Source organism: Syngnathus typhle, linkage group LG7 (genome assembly GCF_033458585.1).
Source record: "Syngnathus typhle isolate RoL2023-S1 ecotype Sweden linkage group LG7, RoL_Styp_1.0, whole genome shotgun sequence".
Classification (NCBI taxonomy): domain Eukaryota; kingdom Metazoa; phylum Chordata; class Actinopteri; order Syngnathiformes; family Syngnathidae; genus Syngnathus; species Syngnathus typhle.
In genome coordinates, this window is record NC_083744.1 from 10639133 (window position 1) to 10662410 (window position 23278).

The window sequence follows — 23278 nt, forward strand, 5'->3', positions numbered from 1 at the left end:
GTGGAAACCTTGGCCATTACCCCAAGATGAGAGCAACATAAACGTCTCAATAATTACCTGCTTGTTATCGTCGTTGTTATGGTAAAATATCTGCTTCTAAAACAGAAGATTCAATAATGGCTGTGAAATGATAGATTTACACACCCTCTGCTGAATCATCGTAGAAAGACATCAAAGGATTGCCCAAATCTCAACTCCGACCAAACAAATGCTCCTTGTATGAAAACACTAGCACAAACAAACAAAAGCGGTGTAGAAGACCAAGCCATCAATTAAACAAAAATGTCCCTAAGATATTCCTATATCATCACATAAATAATTGTCTCACATTAGTGTCGTTTCATTACACTCAATTTACAGCTACTGGCCAAAACACACATACAGTGTAATCAGTCAGCACAATTCATTTCCAACCGCTTTCCCCTCAGATAATTGGGCCTGCCGCCAAAAAGGTTGATTAAACCCACCAGGGCCTTGTCAGTAGCAATCATGGGCGTGCTTTCATGACATCGCTGACTCAAATGATGACCTCAGAGAAAGACAATGATAAACAAAGCATAATCTTCCAAGATCTTAAAGGAGCTAATAAATTGAATTTTCCTGTACAAATATCAGCATTCCAGGGTGTACGCTCTCATTTCACCTTAAGCCCGCTTGGATAGGCTCCAGCAACCACATGACCCGAGTGTGGATGAGTAGTTTATGAATCAGTGGGGGCGGGTGGAGTTTTTGCCAGGAGGATGCAGTACCATCATAGTACCTTTATCTTTACTGTTGTCTTGAATGATGTCAATCATGATGCCAGTTCAATCCTTTACACTTTTTCATGAGATAATATTAACCTCAGCAGAGTCAGTACGTTTCAATGTATAGGTGCTTGTATATCGTGAAAATTGCAACCTAAATATTATTTTGTGAAACATGCTGCACCCTCACCCGCTTTAAGGATAAGATCAATGTGAAACTTAACACTGACTTCTTTTCAGAATACTTGAGTAGTCCACCAGACGTGAATCCCATCACATCATTTGTTTCACATTGTACAACCATGTATGTGTGTGAGCAAGAGAAGGACAGACACAATGGGTCATGCTTAAAAGACTGCGTTCATTTAAGAGTAATGCTTGTGGTCCTCCATGTGGAAGGAGTAGAGTTTAAGGCAGAACTTTAGGAGAGTGGACTGTAACTTGAAGCCAAAGATAATGAGAGAGCGAGACAGACAGAGAGAGAGAGAGAGAGCGAAAGAGAAGGAGAATTAGAAGGTGGGGGCAGGAAGCATTGAAAGAGTTTGAGATGGTGATGTCAGCTGAGTTCAGAAAGTAAACAGAGTTCCAGACTGCAGCATGCTGTCTGCGGAACCCGGACCGCAGCTGGGGCAAGCCGATGGGGGCTCCCACGCAATCCCCGGGACTAGCGCGATTATCAGTGGGAGGGCAGGCTGGTTCCTTCTCATTTACCTCCTCATCTTTATCTTCGTACCTCAGGGGAGCGCCTGGCCCAACAGTAAGTTTACTTGTCTAATTCTCCCCTTTCTCTCTGTTGTGGATATTTTCTTCTAAATAAGACAACATCTTTGTCTTGATCCAGTCTCTCTTTAAATCCTTTAATCACAAATAAGCAAAAAAATCAAAGTCCTCTGAAAGATGCATGGCATGTTTGTCAATTGAGGTGAATAGTTTTTTATCCACCGTCTTTGCAAAGATGACATGCAGTGAGGTACGATCCTTGATATCTTTATGTATTGTACAGTATAGAGAAAAGTGCATTTTTGATTGTGTGAGGTTGTTTATCTGGTGTTACATAATAAAACAAAAAAGTGCTGTTACGGCACATTCCTTTAGGTAGCTTCTGTCCTAATAGCACTGTTCAGACTTGGTACACTGCCATGTTTGTGCAACAATTTCTCTTTTAATGCCAAAGTGGTCACTGGAGATGTAGCACTTAAAATAGTCTCTGCGTATTCACCCTTGATGACTTCAACAGGATACAGCAAGTTTGAATCGATCGTGCTGACTGCAGCGACGCGTGCGTCAATGTCTCCGCTGCCCTCCGACTCCACTTTACAAATTTCCAAGTAGTCAAAACACAATAAAGTCATGTTGGCCAGCGAACTCGTCTGTGTTGACTGGCAGTGATTTGACGAATTCTCTCGTTGTCAGCCGAGTCACTCTTGAAGACTGTTGCATAATCTTGTGTAACTATCTGATGATTGCTCTTATCTCTGCATAGCAATGAGTCCTTTATCTGAAATTGTCGTTTGTCAGGATTAACAGAGCTAAATCAGATAAATTAACATTGACAATGACATGCGTTTAGGCTCAATATTGTGTTGTATAACAGAGAAGTCAATCCCAGGCCGCATTACTGCTGTAAATTGTAATTTATGCGCATCAAAGTGGATAATACACTTCATTAGTGTTTTTTTTGAGTCGAGGAAGTTCATTGAAGCAATGTACAGGATGAGCGGCAGGATAAGACCACACTCATCTGCAATACCCACAATGTTCCCCGGAGAGTTTTCTTGTTCCACGATAGCTAAATCACAATGACCTCAAAATACCAGGCAGCTGCTGTGGAGAGACTATGCAAAGGCAACTGTACACTTGTACATACGCACACTCAAAACTTTCCACAGTACGTCATGGTTAAGTTTTTGCCTTGAGGAAATAGTTTAATTGTGTGTATTTTTACTCTGTGTAAAATAACTCCAATGTCATTTAATTGACATGACAGTTTTGCAATATTTTTGCTTGGAATAAATTCTCTATTCTCTACAAGGATGCAAATCACAAATAATTCTTAGTTTGTTGTGATGACGACATTATGATGCATGACAATATATATGTAACTGAAGAAAATAAAACGTGCACAAACATTTTGATTGCAAATTAAGAAATTAAGTGAATAAAAAATACTCGTTGCTCTCATAATTCTGCCGTATAATAAGAGGTAGTCCAATTAAAAGCAGTTTCCGTTTGATTCATTATAAAACAAAACACAGGCGTAATTAGTGCTTAGCATCAGAATTTGAATGTGTAAGCAGATATCCATCCACCTGGGTACTAACTAGAAGCCAAAAGTCTCCTATATATGTTTCTCTGCTTATAACGGCGAACGGAATAGATCGGTGTGCATTAGTCCAACTTTTTTTTATAAAATATGTTTTCATCAGTCTTTTTGCCAGGCAATAGCATAAGTGCCACTGATGACGTAATTATGTTTCACTCACCTGGCATCCATGTACAGCAGCCGCAGCGTTCGTTTTGTCCCCTGATGATGCGATTGCGAGTGTGAATGATTGCTAGTCTCCACTCTACCCTGTGATTGACAGTCAACCAGTCGAGGATATCATCTGCCTTCACCCAATGGCAGGTGGCTTCCACGCCCCATGATCCTGAAAAGGAGGTGTTGTGTAGAAAATGGATGGATGGATGTTTAGCCAAGTAGTGATGATACATTGATAAGATTCCCAACAGATTAAAATCTTATGTGAAAACACTCACTTGAATAATACATCAACATCTAATGATGTTTTATGTGTGTGATTACATTTTCTGAAGTCGTACTGTATATGATGTCAATATTTTGGCCGAGCTAGTTGACACTTTTATTATATCGAGTATTACATAGGTATCATTTTCCATGTTTCCATGCATACTAGGAGGACGCGGTGGTATTCAAATTGATTCAAGCGGTGAGCAGGAAAATGTCAGTTGCAAATGCCACAGATATGCATTTCTGATAACATTTAGGTATCAGCATTGAAATATGCAAATAGCTGTAACTCTTGATGCACCTATCTTTCCCTGAATGTCATGTGACGTGAAAGCCAAAGAGTACAGACAAACTCCTTGCCATGGGATTGAATCTTCGGGAGGATTCAATTCAAAATCCGCACCACGTTCTCAATCCATATTAGTCTTTTAAAGTAGAAAATCACGGCAGTATGAACAAGGAGTGAAGCAAGGAAAAGGAGGGAAAAATGTAGTTGCTTTACTTAATACAATAAGATAAAAATACTGTAGCCTCAAGATCATGTCATTTGCATAATTTGATTTTGAGCGTGACAAGACTGTACTTTTAAATAACAAAAACAAACAGTGTTCTTGTTGACAACAAAGGTCAGGGTTCATAATGTTTTTGACACTATATCTACACTGACTGCAATGGGGGTCAAACTAATGATCCATAGATCCATCCAAGATTGTAATTTCCATGACCGCTTCTATGGCTGTGTCAGCAATGATGTCATCGTCTGCATTGACATCAAAAGTGCGCAGCTGAGTTACAGATGCTCACTGCTTTTTTTGGGCACATGGAGGTCTCCATCAGGCGATGGAGACTGTGACATTGAGTGTTATTTCTACCGTATGACTTTTTTTCACATCCTTGTAAAGAGTCTTCCACATCTGGAGGAAAAAAAAGCAAACACCACTTCCCATTTCCAAAAGCCGCAGCAACACGCACTTTGTATTCAAGTCAAAGTGGAAACTACTGTGATTCTAGTAGCGCTTGAACTACACTCCCCTCAAAAAGTATTAGAATGGTGAGGCAGATTGCTTTCTTTTTGCTGTAAATATTTATGTTTGACATCAAAAGTTAAGAAAACAATGTCCAGACTAACAGGAGCAAACCAATGCAAGCACAAGGAGAACCTGCAAACTCAGCACAGGAATGCCAGAACCACAAATCAATTGTGCCCTAAGAAATTGTGGAAATTCAACAAATAAATTCAGTGAGAAGTGACTGACCAGTAATAAAAATCTCTGCCATGAAAAGGAACAGTGATGGGTCATTAAGTAAAATAATATAATGTGTATCCCAAAATAACACAATTTTACTGCGGGTAAATATTACTTTCCATTTGTCTCGGAGGAGACAAGAGATACTGAACCCCCTAAAACATTGGACCCAAGACTTCATGATCTTATTTCTGCTTTCCTCTACATCTGGTTCTTAAGTCATAAATCCATCAAGTTTATGTACCTCATGTTCTCATTACGATTACCTGTGAGTATAAAGGGCGACTTTGCTCACCAAGTTCTTTACTTTTCAGTACCATGTTTTTTTTTACATGGAAACTAGTAGAGCTCATAGAAACTGGACTCAAACTGCTTTGGTTTTGTGATCAAGTACCACCACTGTTGTCACTCTCAAGTGCAGATGGTCTAATAATACATTTTAAATGAAGACAAAAATCAAATATTGCATTTGACCGTGAATAAAACACACAGACCAATGATTTGAATGTATTTATGGGAGTTGAGGTCTACTTTCCTGGAACTTGGTTCCCATTGTCTCACAATTAACTGAATTTGGGATACATGAGGCACAGTGGTTATTACGAATTAATCTATCCCTAAAATTATGAAACAACAAAAGAAGTGACAGTTTCAATGTTTGCCAAATATCAGGGTGGACTCTCTCTCCAGTTAGTAGAATCCCCCCCCCCCCCTCCCTTGTATGAAACCAATTCCTTGATTTGCTTTTTCATACACATTTAAAAAATGTATGAAAAATAAAATACAATTCTGCCCTTCTCAACAATCTTGAACAGAAATGTAAATATTTTCTTTCTGCGCAAACCTGCTAACAACCTCATCTCTTAAAAATATCATAAAGGATTACAATGATTCACATTCTTAACCTGACAGGGATACCTGAGTGGGTTGAAGGCCACAGTGAGGTCAGCTCCCTCGGGACATAGCCCCATCCCGTCTAATGACATTACCAGGCTCGCTCCTTTTCATGTTTCTGTCCTATAACTCAAGTTTTCGACTCTCATGGACCTAAGTGACCTTTAAGTATGAAGGACACAAATTGGTCTCATGAGAAGAGATGGTGTCTGTAACCTCTCAATCCCCATATGGCAGCCATCACACCTTTTAAACACAATTTTCATCCTGTGTTGGGAGCCATTGCCACTAGTTAAATGTCATAGTGATCAGTGTACAATGGTGACGTTAGCCAGTAACTTGCTTGGCGATGCTTTTTATGCAATGTGCACAAATGATGTATTCTGGTCCACATTACTGATAAAACAATCAGTGATCTGAAGTCCACTTGGTCGTGACCATTTTTCTGTTTTGAGTGCAAGCAGATGAGCGTTAATGACTACACAGATTGCAGTCAAATAATGCCTCGATACATCACCTATATGGTGACGTTCGGTTTAAATCATGGAAGTGTGCAAATGTGCTGTTTTCAATGGTCAAAAAAAAAAAAAGCCATTTAGTTGTGTTGAATGCTATTTTTTTCTCGCCAACTTTTCTATAAACACGACTTGTTCGTCCTCACTGTGCATGCTTGTGGTTCCAAGATGGAAATCCCCAAAAGATGACCATCTAGACATAAAGTGTAAGACTAGATTTTTGGTCAGAGGGAGACAGAGGATCTGATGAGACAACACAAGTACAGCAGTATACAAAAACAAAATTGATGAGGCTGTGAGTTTATATTTGTTGCGGCAACAACAACCTGCAACTAGTGGTTGGTACGACAGCTCGAATAGTGTGCATGTGTGTGTGAAGACTGGAGACATTAATCTTCTATTCTTGAGACCGCAGACAGATGTAGTAAAAGACTGGTGGAGCTTTCAAGGTTAATGCACCCAACCCACGTCGTCAAATAAAGAAATGACTTCAACAACGGGCAAGATAACATCAAAGCGTAAAGCCTGCAAGCAGTTTTATGAGGCATGAAATCTGCCATTTGAAAACCTGCAGTGATATTAACCTACTGGAAATACACTGCCCCAATTGCAGTTGATTGATATCAAATTTATAGTACCATCAGTTATGGAAGAAAAATAGTGGAACATTTTACACTGTAATATTTGTTGTAATAGTGTGAATTTTAAACTCACCTAGTCTAAGCACTGTATAAAGTATTGTCTTTCCAGTTAATATGCTTCAAGTTATTAAAATAAAGACATGCCCTTTCGTGTTTTAACAGTTTGATTAAATTAGGAAGCATTAATAGCATTTGAAGGGACTTTGTCTGCTTTTAATGTACAAATGACGTGGACTATAATGATGAGCTAACTGTTGGAAGAACACCCTTGCCAAATTTAAAGTGCTGCATCTGTTAATTCTCCTTCGGCTACAAGGACATTACCCTATCTGTTTCCCAAATTCAACAAAAACCTTGACACAACCATACAAAAATGCTCAAAGTCAGAACGGTCTTAATTATCAGTCATGGTGACTTTCATATTGCAGCAGCTTTTGCTTGATGTTTGATTTCGTACACAGCATGCAAACACACAACATGGGAACTCCAAAGAGAAGCTTGAGGCCACAAAGCTGAGGAAATAACCAGAGCGCCAGTAGGCAGCAGCTCACATAAACACAAAAGTAGTAAACACAGCAGCCCTCTGTGGACATTAAAGTCGAGTCTGCTCATGCAAATATCGCACTTGACATTTATTGTCCTGTCTATTTTGGTACTCATGACGCACTCCTTTTGTTGATATTTTTCTTGTAGTTTAAAACAGTCTTTTATTTTTTTATTTAGATTACAGACATTTGTCCGACCACTGCCCCGGCCCAGAGTGGAACGTCATGTGCAGGAGCTGCTGCGAGTATGATGTGATCCGCTGCAAATGCCCCCTGCAGGGGACATCGGTGGGCTACGCTGTGCCCTGCTGCCGCAACGCCATCAATGAGTGTGACCCCTGCATCTTCCATCCAGGTACAACTTGATCAGTGGCTGCCAGGCGATTGGCACACATTTGTAATGTTGTATTTGGGGATTTTGTTGAATTTAACTGGAAAAAACATTGAATGTATTGGTTAACTCAGTGCCAACCTCGGTATCAGGTTAGCAAATTTAAATTTAAGTATATTTGCACAAAGAAACACGTCAATGTGTAGACTGACTGCATGTTTTCCCCATGATTGCTTGTATTTTCTAAGAATTCTGCGGCTTCCTCCGTCATTCCAAAAACATGTACTATACGTTTGTATGAATGCTTTTAATTTTCCAAGTCTTTTCGTCTGGCAACCACAGCCATCACAATTTTAGCGCACAACGTTCATTTGTCCTCCCTATGGATATAAAAAAGAAATGCTTTTTCCTGACTTGTGGCTCGTTGAACAAATAGACAAAGCTCTCCTTCCCATCTGTGGTCTAGTCAGGAGCCATACAGCCAGTCTACAGTATTAAAACAAATTGAGACAGCTGGTTGCTACTCCCACAGAAACCCAAAATGGAAGCTGCCATTCTTATGGATAGACTTACAACACAATTTTGTGAAGATGTCTGTGAGATTTATCGTCCATTCATCCCAAAGAACAACAATTTCAGGCGTCACTTATGTATGATTGGAGAGAGTACCTGGCCCACAATGAAAGTCAAGAAGCAGCCATGCCAAGCCTCTCATTGAAACATTTTAATGTATCATGATAATGTCAGTGGAGTTTGATGAATGCATAATAAATGTCCTATTTCAGTTGCTCTATATTTGCAAGGCATATGATCAACTCTGGCCACAACCAGTCCAGTACATAACACTTCTATTTGACTCTTTGGTAGAATGTGGACTACTACACATTTTATACTGCAGACAAAAAAAAAGTCAGACGAGTTAATACATCATCCATCTATGTGCTGTTTGACACATGAGTGGCATGTTTTTAGACATGAAAATAAGAGATTGCAAGGGTATGTTGATTTTAGCCAGCTTTCAGTCTTTCAATAGCGTCTGCTGTGTTCTTGGCATGACACCAAGAGCTGTCTGCCTCTTTTGGCCCTTATACTGCAGGGAGACAAATAAGTGTGATGGAAAGCCTGGAAAGCAACTTAATTATGTCGGATCTAATTTTTTTTGCAGGCCAATCGCAACATTTCTTATGCATCTTGAGAGTGTTTAATGAGACTCAATGTCTTTACGTTGGTTCTTACAGGAAGGATAAATACATAGTTTATCATGACAATGACTGGCCGTTTCTGCACACATGCTGAGTTTACTGCTAAATCATTTTTTTTTTTTTAAGTTGTTGTTTTCCTCCAGAAGAATGTCATGTTTGTACGTGGAATGGAAGTGTTTTGTAGAGGAAAAACAGATGGTGAGAATTAAGATGGATACAAGTAGCTTGTGTTCACTGTGTACAGTGAAGTCATAATTTACCATAAGTCCGCATATGCTGTTCAAATTCATACCCGACATACTTTGCCATCCTCCCCCACAATTGACCCAGCAGCCACATAAGTGAAAATCCGTCTTTTTAGGAAACAGTATTGTGGGGTTTTACCACATTTCTAATAAAAGGGGTAAAACTGTTTCAGCTTTATTCTGAAGTGAAAGATGAGTGTAATGGGTTTAGCAGAGTTCATTCATTGGAAATATATCGAGGGTATATAGGGTGACTCTGAATTACGAGAATGGGGACCAGGCAGAACAAGCAGATAGTGCTGAGATGAGTGACCTGACTTCGAGATACCATTGTTAGGCTAATGTTTAGCATATGAGTAAGAATTTAGATGTATCGTATACAGTTAGGTATACCCCTTCTCAATTCAGAAGTACCGGGTTTGATTCCGGCTCTAGGCTTCCTGTGTGAAGTTTGCATGTTCCCCCGTGCTTGCATGGGTTTCCGCCGGGTACTCCGATTTCTTCCCATTTTCCAAAATCATGCATGGCAGGCCGCCCGTATTTGAAACAGTTATACCCAAATGAAGTCAGTTTAGCATAGCATAGTAGTGTCAAAGTCACATCAGCATCTCAGTGTCTTACCCTTTAAGAATGAATATTTGAACACTAATACTGGAGCTCGTAGTCATATAATATGAGCATACTCACAGGCACACCGTATATTTATTACATATCACTGCATTGTACTATACTACTTTGTGGCACAATGTATATTTTTGACAAGGTTGGATGAAATGAAGCATTGTCTGATATTCAGTTTTTGAACCCCATACTATGTTTTTTCAAGGTTGCAGTATTTTTGAGAACTGTAAGCGATGCAACAATGGGACCTGGGGTCCCAAAGATGACTTTTTCATCCGTGGCCAATACTGTGCCGAGTGTCGTCCCGGATGGTCTGGTGGAGACTGCATGAGTGAGTGAGATCATTTACTTAAGGAGCACATTACTGTACTGTATGTACACATATATACATTTCTGTGGGATGAAGTAAATGCTTTTTCCTTTCCTCTGAACATATCTATGTAAATCTGGGATGACTATGCCCTTTTTGGATGAATGCCCACACCCAGGAGGGCTTCTAGACAATCAGATATTCAGGATAGATCTTAAACTATTAAAATTAAATTAAAATTTGGACTCCACAACCTTACTCGTATAAAATGTTGCCCTACTCAATAGCCCATTTTTTCCTTCATTAAAACGTAAAAACTGTCCTGATGTTTGTTGTATGATTTAGTCTTTTTTTTAGAAAACTTTGGAATCTTGTAACTCCGCTTTATAGAATTGCGAGCTAAATAACACGAACGTGCAGCCTATAGACCAACATGCCATTATGAGCTTGTAAAAAGTTACAGGCACAGCACATTCTGATACAATGAGTTATTTCTGTTGTATTCAACAGAGTGTGGTGGGGTGATACGTAAACGTCAAGGTCACATAGTTGTGGAAAGCTACCCCAACAATGCTCGGTGTGAGTGGACCATACAAGTGGACCAACCCTTTACAATAGAACTCAGGTAAGGCGTTACTATTTTCTTGCAATAATGTCGCAATCTGAACTTCTGCTTCCTGTGCAAGGTTGCATTAATTGTGCATTCATTATTAACACATTGGCTTTGTGAAATCAAAAGAAATAAAATGACTGTACAAGTCCAAACTTCTCCTACACTGGTATTATAGCCGTCCTCAGAATCCGAATTGGCCATTTGTAATAATGATTAAGCGCTGGCAGTAGATCAAATGTCTGTTTAGCTCAGATATTTGGACAATATGCATCATTAATAAAGGCAAGCCAACTGCTTTGGAAAATGCAACAGGCCTTTTATTTTTCTCTAATAACTTTCCGGCTGAGTGATACCCTTCCCGTTGTGTCATTTTCTCCATTACATAAACCTTGTTCCCTTCCATACTCACGTGTTTGTGCCGGCTTTAACAGTTGAGCACAGCTTTGCGACTGAAAACAGTAGTTTGTTGGATGCTAAAAGTTCATAATTGATTCAAAACACTGCCGTCAACATTTCTAATTTTGCGTTAAATGAGATGTGCAAGGATTTCAAAAGACTCTGAAGACTTTATCTTAAACTATATTAATGGAAATACAATGTGGCTTCATTTTTGACGATATAAATAAGAATTGTTTTCTGTTTTCGACTAGACCAATCCTATCTCCCGCCCAAAATCAGTAACAATAGGCTACAGCTCACCCTTGACCCTAGGAAGCAATATAGAAAATGGATGAATGGATTATAAGCACTAGTGGTGATTGCGTCCGATATCATACGAGAGCTTGACTTGACTTGAGCAAACCATGCTCACATCTCTTGTTTTTGGTCTCCAAAATGGCACTAAAATTCTACTCGCGTTTGTAAACGGCCGACCTATTAATGGTTGAAGTTTTGACATTTTACAGCCACTGTTCAGACATAATTAAGAAGTTTATCCAGGCTCGAGCCATCATGCGGTTTATCAGCAATAATTATTGTCAGTCACGCAAAGGCATTATTTGTGCATTATCTTTATTAAATAGGCTCAAAAGGAGTGTCAGTGATGCATGTCGTCGTAGTGTGATCAGGTTTATTGAGCTTTCCAAAGCCACAGTCCAATGCAGGGCTCTTCAATTCTTTTCACAATAAAGTAATGTGATGGCAGCACATGGCTGTTGTGTCAAGAATAGAACAAAAATAAGTACCGTATTTTCCGCACTGTAAGGCGCACCTAAAAACCTCCAATTTTCTCAAAAGCCGACAGTGCGCCTTATAATCAGGCGCGCCTTATATATGGACCAATATTTAGCCACTACAGCAGGCGTGTCCAAAATTCCGGCCCGCGGGACAAATGTATATATCTTATATATGGACAAAGTTTTAAAATGGGCCATTCATTGAAGGTGCGCCTTATAATCCGGTGTGCCTTATAGTGCAGAAAATACGGTAGATTCTTGTAAATGATGTCCAAAATTGCTTTGTGCCAAGTACAGCAGAACACAGGTCTGAGTCACCTTTCATGTCAGCAAAGCATGTATTAGCAGTTCCAGTCACTTCCTGCAGCTGTTCAAGCTATTATTGTCATTCATTGCCTGTTTTCCCCCTAAGCGCTGTGAAGCGTCACAACTGCGGTAGCAGCTGGTAGAGCTCTGCCAGATAGCACAGGTGCTTGCATAAAGCGGGAGAGTGTAATCACAGGAGTTGCTAAGGTGTTGGGTATTTTGTTTTCTTATTTTATTCATGTCCATCTTCATGCCAACAGGTTTATGATGCTGAGTTTGGAGGTACATCAATCTTGTCGCTATGACTTCGTGGAAGTCAGAGATGGTGACAGCATCAACTCTCGTGTTATAGGTCGGTTCTGTGGAAGCAACAGACCTGCTCCCATTCGCAGCTCTGGCAACAGTCTCCACATTCATTTTGAGTCTGATGGTTTCAAGAATTTTGATGGCTTCTTTGCTACATTCCAAGAGAGTTCAGGTATGTCGTCATTTGCATCTACCTAGCACTAAAGCAACAGTGCAACAAGCATGCAATTATTTGATAGTTGACATATTTAAAGGAGAATGCTGTGACGAGCACATTTTAAATGGCATGCTCGATGTTCAGAATTGAGCCAAAATAAGCAAGCTAGTATTTCACTGCAAATAGTTCGAGTTGTCGAATGTGATTGATGTGTCGTTTGATGAAATTATATCTCGTCTGTGACAATTGTCAACTAATTATGTATAGCCAAGACGGATCCTGAAAGTTTCCCACGTTTGGGCAGTTTGTTTTGATGACAATGTGAAGAATTCACCGTCAGATGATGTAACTCAAGCTTTTTGAGTCAAGATACTGCTCATTGTTGCACACCCGAGTTTCTTTTGATACAGTGTGCCAGTATAGTGGGACAAAGCCGTACGAAAAAGCAACGCCTAACAACTATTCACTTCTCCCAGAAAAATAAAACATTCTTACATTGTCGTATTTGCGACATCAACTTTGCGACTCACCTCAATGGCTTTGTGGTGGCTTCATGTTTATACTCATACAGTCACAAAACTGCAGTGGTTATCAGAATCAGTGAGGTGGTATTGACTATGCTGAGGTCTGCCAGCCATGGATGACATAATACCTCTTTAGCATCCTCCACAAAGTAAGACTAGAAATGTGTAATGACTTTGTCTTTCCCACGACATCAAACAAAAGCCTCTGTCTTTAATGCATATTCTTCAAAATAGGTTGTTCGCGGTTCTTTCATGAAAAGCTTAAAACATTTGCCAAATAATTGCCCCACACCCAGTTTTACAATGTACAAACTCTTAAAGCTTCACCTGGTAACAACTCGTCCATACTACATGTTTCATTGATTTATGACATCTGGTAGCTCTGTATCAGTCTCCCTGTTTTAAGAGAGTCACGTAAAAGGTTTTTGGTTTGCGGCAACGTCTCCAAGGGTGTTAAAGACCCTGTAAATAACGAGACATACAGAATGCACGGTCGGGTTAATCTAAATTTACGTGGCAGCAATAAAATGACTGACACAGTTGGGTTGACAGTAGCGTTAAGTCAGAGCATTTGTTTTTTGTGGCCTAATGTTCTCTACTCACAATCAGACATGCATTCACTGTACTAGCTGTAAAGCCACATGTCATAAAAAAAATCTTTGTCTTTCTCGACATGCCCACACATATGTAGAAATGGAAAGTGAAAATGACGCTGAAATGATGGCAGCTTGGAGTATACCCACCTTCCTTCCACTTCAGACTTTCCAATGTGATCGCAGTTTCATGTTTCCCCTTGAAATAAATACTTGTATGCCCTGATCTATTTATTTCGTGGCAGCTTGCAGCTCCTCTCCTTGCCTACATGACGGGACTTGTATCCTCGACAGCTCTTACACATATCATTGTGTCTGTCTGGCTGGCTATACAGGCAAGAGATGTGAAAATGGTAAGTCACAAAAGTGAACCCTAACCACAAACATCTGTTTTCAGCTGTTGCTGGGTGGGTATTGTTACTGTTGACATTCATTCCTGCATTAGTCAAATGAGTCATTAGTCAATTGGTATTGGTATCCCCCACCCCCACCCCCACCCCCCGGTCAAGTGTGATGTTATGAAATGTTGTCTAGAGATGCCACTCCTACAATGTTTCCAATCACTGTTGTCCACCAATGCTGTTGCCAAGGAGGTCCTCACCCATGCCTACAGCACATGTTGATGTTTCACTCCCTAAAAGAATGTCTCAAATGTGTTTGCTGGTCTGAGAATGGCTCTTTTTTTTTATACAAAAATAAACAGCAATGACTCAGTTGGAGTTGCTAATCTGTGAACTATCATGAGTATCATGCAAAGTATCTCCTTTTGATATTTTAGTTCAGATCTTGTTCTACATTGCTTTGTTTGTTGTGCATGACAACTATAAATTGAAGTAATTAATTACAAATTCATTCTTGACACTTCAGCATGACGATGATTAAAAGACTGTATGAATTGGAATAAGTGATCCTTTTCAAAGAGGAGGCAACTGTTACTGTAATTTGGGCTGGGTGGAGATGAGCTGTCCTGGAATTAAGATTTAAAAATAATATGCAATAATATGTCAAGTACAAGAAGAAGGAAAATTATACGGATATGTGTGTTCTGTTAATAGCACTATGTTTTTCCCCAACACAGTGGAAGAAGTGAGTTGTGTTTCCTCAGAGAGGCGAGAATCATTTCGGCCCTTCATGGTCTTGCATTAATGGGTCTCTGGAACTTGTGTTTTTATACTTTACACATCTCCCAGAAGAACCTTTAAAAACTGTTCTGTTGCGGTGTCATTTTCAGGGTCATATTTATTGCTATAAAATAAATGATAATACAAGTCTGCATCAATTCTTGAAGCAGTTTTCCCATAAAATGACTAAATGGTTCATCTTCTGTATTCCATTAGGAATTCCAGCCAGTCCGTTTTATTTCAGAAACAAGTAATATTACTATCGCCCGTAAAAAAAAGATTACATTTCTGTCACAAGGTCATCAGATAGAACTTTTTTAGAAGACTTAAGGATAATTCATCTCGCTAATAGTGAATCTGATCTGCTAGAAGCGTGCATTTGCTAATCTGACATGCTGCCAGGGAAAACATACTGCAAGTAGCTGTTTTATTCTTTCATACTTAAAATGAAAGCTTTCCACCCTTGAACCGTGGTGGACAAACCTCAGATCTAAAAGCCACCCGTGACCCTAAAAAGCAGTCAACTGCAGATTTAGCACATTTTTCCTACACCACTGGTTAGCCAAAAACATTTCATTCCATCAGTGAATGAAAGATTGGAAATTGGATCTGTTGGAGAATACTAGATTATATGGAAGCATCCTTGCTTTTGGTTTATAAAATGACAGCTAGTGGCATTGACCAGGTCCAACAAAAAGCTCATGGCACATCAAATTTAAATTAATAAGTTGTTGATGCAGAATAATATATATTATAGAAAAATTCTTCACCCATGAACAACTACAACGTCTGGATAAAGTAAATAAAAAAACTCGATAAACCCGAGCTGTAAAGATAATATTCCATTAAAATATTCCCTAATCAATAGAGCACTTTATTAAATAAACTTTTACAACTCTGCTAATGAAACACTTGGGCTAAAATCGTTTTTATTGCAACTATTTATGTCTGTGTTTACAAGCCAGATGCTCCAATTTGCGCTGTGAATTGTTTGCACAATTCAATAACGTGTCTGTGCGGTTTGCTGCTTGCAAAATGCCGCCATTCTTGAGTTAAGTCTCACAGTGTTAATTAGTTTCATATGTAAACTGTGGCCAATAAGCGGCTGTTAGGTTTGCTGCTTGCAAAGTGTCGCCATTCTTGAGTTAAGTCTCACAGTATTAATTAGTTTCATATGTAAACTGTGGCCAATAAGCAGCGGAAGCTGTTACACATTGGTGTATTTATGTAGTCTTTTATAAGAGGGGGGTACACTTAATCAATTCTTAAGGGGACCGTTTTAAATAAGTCTCCGTACAATCTAGTATTTTCTTTACAAGCACAACATGTTTCGAAATAAACTCACCATGCACTTTGTATTTCTGCTCAGTAGTGGGATGTCGCAGGCCTCCTGTGCCCACCCATGGATCCACACAGGGAGTGTTTCATCACGTAGGAGCACAACTCACTTTCCACTGTGATACAGGGTTTGAGTTGCAGGGATTACGTGCTGCCATCTGCCTCAGTGATGGCACCTGGAGTGCACCTGCTCCACAGTGTGGTAATTTGGTTTTATTTCTTCATTATGGACAAATAATGATATAAATCCAATGAACACACTCATCTAATGCATACCTTTTCTGTGTCTGCAAGTTCCAGTGGAACGAGTATGCGCTCTGCCACCAAAGCCAACACACGGGGACCACTTCTTGGTTTTCGGTCCCAATGATGTTTTAATTGCTCTCCAATACCTTTGCCATCACCCCTATGAACTCAGTGGAGTCTCGCAAAGGACTTGCCTTCAGAACAACACCTGGAGTGGAACTCATCCTATTTGTACCAAAGGTCAGTCCAAGTGACTGGAATAATACTAAATCCATCCATCCATCCTTGAGTTATTATATTATATAACAGAGCAAGCGCGCAATCAGAACTAGATTGTAAACGGGCAATCGGTCACGACGGGTGGAAAGCAAGGCAAGACAGGTCAGTGAACGGACAAGGTCGGCAACATGAGTCAGACAGCGAGTGGCATCACGGGACAGACAAACAAGGAAGTGATGAAATCGCGGGGTTTAAGTAGGAAGGCTGATGAGCGGGTGACAGGTATGGGTGGTAAGCTTGATTGGAAGGGCGTGGCTGTAAACGAATGATGTCAAATGCTGATTACTGAGTGACACGTGCTGCAGGCGCGTGACAATTTCAGAAATTCCTCATGTGCAAGCATTTTATTCTGCAGAGCGAGTCGAATCTAAGACCCTCCTCTGAGTTCTTATTTGTGAAACATAAAAGGAAGAAAATGATCACATATTTTCTAGAGTATTGACAACTTAACAAACAATGCAAGTTCCTTATTTCTGAAAATGTAATGCCCCTAAGGCTATTTTTGGTCGTAAAAAGTCAAAGTAACCAGGACACTGTTTTAAACTTTGTTTAAAGATGAAAACCTCACCAAAACCTAAAAAACATGTGTTACCTAATAAAACACAAAATCAACATCATGCAACAAAATTAAAATTGCAAAGGTTCAACCTCGACTGCTTAGTTAAAGACAATTTCTAGGTTCTCTAGTCTTTGCACAATGCATTTTTAGTATTCTGGGTGAAGTAAAAGTTGACCTCTACAAATCAATACATACTGTAAAAGGTTTTGCCTGATAACCCCAAAATGGTTCAGAAGGTATCAAAGGCAGTCCTTTTCTTTATGAAAAGAAAAATATCACCTCTCATATGATACTGGATGATTGCTAAGCATAAATGATCACCTCTCATAAGATATTGGATGACTGCTAAGCATAAATGTTGGAGGTAAGGTAAAAACAAACATTTTTTTTATTTTTAAAATCATGCTTTTTTTTGCAGCTCGGTGGAACACTGGCTAGCACGCCCGCCCGCCCGCCTCACAGTTAGGAGGGTGCGGGTTCGATTCCAGTGTTCCACCGTGCCGCCTGTATATACATATGCATCGATATACGTATATGCGTACCAGTTGGTGACCAACTAAAATTCACTAATGAATCTTAACACATTCTTTGTCTGCAGTGAATAACACACTCACAGAAGCAGAAAAGGACAAGGAAACTGAAAAAGAGACAATAAAAGGTACAGAAAAAGATAAAGAAGAAATACACAGTGAGGAAGATATCCTTAGCAAAGATAAAGAAAAAAGCCAGGAGAACACGGGTATGAAAAAAGAAAGCGATCGCTGGAGTACAACAGAAGACAAAAACACTGGTACTATTCCAGAGAAAACTGGTGAAGAAGAAAAAACTAATGGCCGGGAGAAAACCACGAGCAGTGGTGAAGATAAAGTGGGTAGTGTCGGCCCAGACAATGGCCGGGACACAGACGAGAATAAAGAACCTGAAATAGTAAAACCTGGGAAGAAAGAAGTCGGTAATCCCCCAAAGTCAGAGCTGGATATCATTGACGGCGTGGCAAGAAAAGACAAAGGACAAGATGAGAAGGAAAAAAAAGAGGAGCAAGTGAATGGAAAAAAAGACACTGGAAAAGTTGGACCCAACGACACTAAGCTGCGGACGGTCGTCTCAGAGGAAATAAACACACTGGAGATCTCCAAGCAGGAAATGGCAAAGAACAACACAGTCACGGACGATACGAACGACTTAAGGAAAAACAACACAATAGCTTTACCAGAGAGGAAAATAATTCCCTCAAGAGTCAATATTACACAGCATACCCTGTATAGGGCAGGAGATGAAGAAAGTGAGAAACTAAAGGAAAGCCCAAAAAATAAAGAGGACAAAGTGGAAACGATTCCTACTGAGAAACCAAAGGAACTTGATATGCATCAAAAAGAGAAGGAAAAAGAGAAGGACATAAACCAGAGCTTCAATGGTAAGACACACTGTCAATGAAAACGTTTTCCCTTTGCCCTCATACTCCCCTTGAACCTGAAGTGCTCTTCTCCAGAGTGGAGCTGCCCACCTCCCCCTCGTCTCTATCATGGTTATCACGTGATGATGCCAGGGGCCAAGCCTGAGACAGTGGAGTTCTTCTGTAACCACTCCTACGCTCTGAGTGGAGACGCCCTGCGACGCTGTCAACCAGATGGAACATGGAGTGGCAAACAACCCCTGTGTGTTAGAGGTAAGGACTATGCTTTATCATCATTACTGGGCACAACATGTCTGTGGTCATGTAGAATTTTTGTTACGGTTTCACTGAAGACTTTTAGTTAATGTAAAATGTATGGCTCTACATCTGGAACTTTCTTCTACTTTGAGTTTAAACTCAAAAGTCCAAATATTATTTCTCATATCCTAAACTTAAGTCGTATGTCAGCACATTTGAAGAGGAAGTCAAGAATTGGACGATGTTCTGGAGGGGGAAAAAGATGTGTTCTATAATTGATGTGGTGTGTTCTAGAATTCAGTAATTTTAGAAAAGGTCTATTTGTTAAGCTTCTTGATTAATTAATCTATAAGCCTGTAATGTATTGAACATCACTGTTTGAAATCTAATTGATTAAGTCCAAGTTATTTATTCATTATGTGCCGACAATGTACATGCTTGTTGCAGCGTGTCGGGAATCCAAAGTTTCAGAACTGGTCAGACAAAGAATCCTACCCCCTCAAACACCATTCAGGTTTGTGTTTTTGATATTGGTTTTATTGTTTTCAATTAAAAGACAAATACATGCACTAAAACGTTTTGGTTGTGTCTCTCTTAATTTTTGGCCCTCAGAAAGACACCGGTGCACAAACTGTACTCCACTGCAGTGGGTCGACAAATTCAGTCTGACGGCCCCACCAAAGGGCCACCAGTACATTCACAGTTGGCTCCTGGTTTCCATCACCTCTACACACACATCGAGTATGACTGTGTGTCTCCGTTCTACCACCATAGTGGCAGTCCTCGCCGTACTTGCCTCAAGACAGGCAAATGGAGCGGGCGCCATGTATCTTGTTCACCAGGTGAGGGCAGCAGAGGTTCATAATGTTATGGGAATACTATTAGGTCATCATGGAACGCTTCAAACATAATTGCTGGTATTTGTAGAATATTGAACATTGTCATTAAACGTCTCTCAATTACTTAATACCATAGGGTTAAGTTAGACAGAACATTTCTACATTTAGACTAGGGATGTCCAAACTCTCCTCAAGGGCCTCTGACCTGCCTGTTTTTCATGTTCCCCTGCTGCAACACATCTGATTGAAATGACCAGGATCATGATCAAGCTTCTTCAGAGCTTGCTGATGAACTCAGCAATTGAAGCAGATGTGGAGACATGGAAAACAGGCAGAACAGTGACCCTTAAGGATCAGAGCTGGACATGCCTGATTTAGACACAAAGATACAAGAAGACCATAAATATACAAAGTCAACTGAAACAAAAGACATTGACACTATTAAGTACATGCTATACATTATAGGACATATTTTAACCAATCATTGTTTGATTCTTTAATTTCTCCGGTTAACTACATTAACATTAACAAACAATTCATTAAAAAGACACTAGATGCCAGCGTGTTTTTTAATTTATGTTTTAACATGTAAGACATGTCATTTAAATAAATGAGAAGGTCACTGTGGTTTTATATTTTCTGCTGTATATTTTCATGGGAAAACAAAGCTGAAATACATCCCAAAATACAGTGAATCTAATGTCCCCCAAACTTTTTTCTATTATAAATATGAATCAAACAATTGCACTATCAAGTAACATCTAACATTTTTCACAGATGAAGGAAAGCGCGTTGTGTCTTGTATGTATATGGTTCCTTTCCTGAGTCCAAGATATGCAAGGAATTATGGCAAATCATACGTAAAATGCGTGTTGTGTCTTGCACATGGTTCCTTTCCTGAGTCCAAGATATGCACAGAGTTATTGCGACGCGTAAAATGTCTTAATCAGAGATATTTTGCATTTGGGTAAACATGTCTCAAAATAACAATGCTCTGTTCTTTGATTAGTAAAAAGTATTCAAGAAGCAGAAAGAAGGTTCAACATAAAGATGTGTGGATCCCGCCTCAATATGACCACATTTCCCCTATCCTCCCTCTTCATCATGGTCTTCTTTTTCTATCCTCTCTCATCCTGTCACCTCCTCTTTGGCAGTGTGTGGAAAGCATCCAACCTTTGACTTTGAGAGGCCTGGAGAGGCTCATTGGCCTTGGCTAGTGGCCATCTACCGTCGCTCCAACAGTGGTCTAGAAACCAAGTTGACCAAGGCAAAGAGCCACAGTGGATCCGTGAAAAAGGATGGCAGCGCAAGAGCTAGTACCCATGTCCGGGCTTCAGACTGGCAGCTGGTGTGCAGTGGAGCTCTAGTGAACCAACGGAGTGTTGTGGTTGCAGCCCATTGCGTGACACAGCTGGGGAAGGTTTATCCTCTGGATGCAGCTAAAATCAAGGTGGTGGTAGGGAAACACTATCGTGACGATCACAAGGAAAATAAAGGCCTCCAACACTTGAGGGTAAGATCATGATTATTTGTAGCTTTGAGATTAAGCTCCTCAATAACAATTGCATTTACTTTTGCTCCCAAAGGTGGCCACCGTCGTTATTCACCCAAATTACGACCCCCATATTCTTGACTCAGACATAGCTGTTATCAAGTTACTGGACAAAGCAAAGATTGGAGAGAAAGTGCAACCCCTGTGCCTGTCAGACATTCAGGGCGAGGACGAGATGTCTGGACAAGGCCTCGTGACTGGCTGGTCTCCCCTTGCTGACTCAGGTTTGGGTGCTGACGAAAAAGCGAGAGTTGGCCTTGTTCACCTCGCTGACATCGTTCCATGCGAGCAGCAATACGCTCGTAATGGGGTGCCGGTCAGTGTTACTGACAACATGCTGTGTGCTAGCCAGAAGCCCAACTATGGACCCTCTAACATATGTCCCTCTGACACCGGGGGAATCCTGATCCTCCCTGCACTTACCGACAACAAGGGGAATCCCTCTGCCGGCCCTACTCAAAAAGGAAGAAAAAGACTTTGGAGACTTCTGGGACTCGTAAGTTTTGGCTATGACCAAGGGGAGTGTGATCCTGAACTCTATACAGTCTACACTCATGTAGCAAACTTCAAAGTCTGGATAGAGACAAGTATGAAATAGAAATGTTGTGTAGTCTATTACACTGGACAACACGGCGCTCTAAATGAAGGGATGCTCGCACATTAAATGTTTGATCAGTCTTTGATTAGAAGATATCTCATTCGTCGGCCTGTATTTATAGACTTGAAAATGACAAAAATTTCATCCTTAAAATGACAAAGTCATGTATTATATGCACACGTTAGTATGTACTGTATATTGTAATGTACTAACTTTTCTATTGACTTAGTATATGACTGAAAGTGATGTACATATTGCATTGAAAGACAGAAAACTGGATATTTTAATTAAAGTGGGAAAATATTTTCAAAGTGATTCTCTGTGTTACCTGCCATACGAGTACTGTATTTATATAACTATTCATACTTCATAAAATGAGTGAATTAAATGGAACCTATGAGTCGGGGGGAAAAAAAAAACTGCTCCGTGAAGCACACCGTCTGCGTTATGAAGCAAATGAATCCAGGTCAGAGCAGCGCCATTTCCACAATCATAAACGGAGCATATTATGCACATATCATTTCACTGCTCTGTGCTCAAATTAAATCAATTACTTCCAACCTGACACACTTCTATTATACAGTTTGTGTATTGCAAAAGGATGCAATATCTTTCACGTCATGGTACCGGCATGATTCCTTCAGGACAAATATCCATCCTTCATTATTTAGAAATATTATCGTTTTGTGGCACACTGGGCAGCAATCTTGGTATCTGTGGTTAGCACGTTTGCTTCACATTGATATTTGCTTTACAATCTCTTTGTTGAGTTTGCATTTTATCTCTGTGCTTGTGTTGTTTTTCTCCAAGTGGTCCATCTTCTGCCCGTACTTCCAAAACGTAGATTATTCTCAACTCAAAATTCTGGACCACCGTCCGATGTCATCATGTATAGTGGAGTTGGGGTGCTTTTGACCTCGACTCGGGATGATGGGAATCAGTGGAGAGAATACTTTGAAATCACTGGAAAGGTTAAAAAGCTCCTCGGTGGCTCATCCTCGGTGGTCATCCACTGCTCCTCCACATTGAAAGGAGCCAGATCAAATGGCTCAGGCATCTCATTAGGATGTCCCCTGGACAGGTATTCTGGGCGTGTCCCATCGGCAAGAGACCCTGGGGACGACCCAGGACACGCTGGAAAGACTATGTCTCTTAGCTGGCAGAGGGAAGTCTGGGCTTCCGTGCTGAAGCTGCTGCCCCTGCGACCCAAACCTGGTAGAAGATGGATGGATGGATGGATGGATGGATGGATGGATGGATGGATGGATGGATGGATGGATGGATGGATGGATGGATGGATGGATGGACGGATGGACGGATGGACGGATGGACGGACAGACGATTGGACGGACAATCGGACGGATGAACTTTCCTC

General features: G+C 40.3%; 1 protein-coding gene across 1 annotated transcript; it reads left to right on the forward strand.

Moving 5' to 3' along the window:
- The first annotated feature begins 1253 nt into the window (after positions 1-1253).
- On the forward strand, positions 1254-22214 carry pamr1b (peptidase domain containing associated with muscle regeneration 1b). The gene is made up of 14 exons (XM_061283770.1): positions 1254-1503; positions 7516-7692; positions 9942-10067; positions 10557-10671; positions 12401-12618; positions 13966-14073; positions 16211-16381; positions 16474-16665; positions 17862-18677; positions 18753-18929; positions 19362-19428; positions 19527-19756; positions 20908-21266; positions 21340-22214. The coding sequence occupies exons 1-14, from the start codon at positions 1344-1346 to the stop codon at positions 21901-21903; spliced, it is 3480 nt and encodes a 1159-aa protein (XP_061139754.1). The 5' UTR covers positions 1254-1343; the 3' UTR covers positions 21904-22214.
- Positions 22215-23278: the final 1064 nt, after the last annotated feature.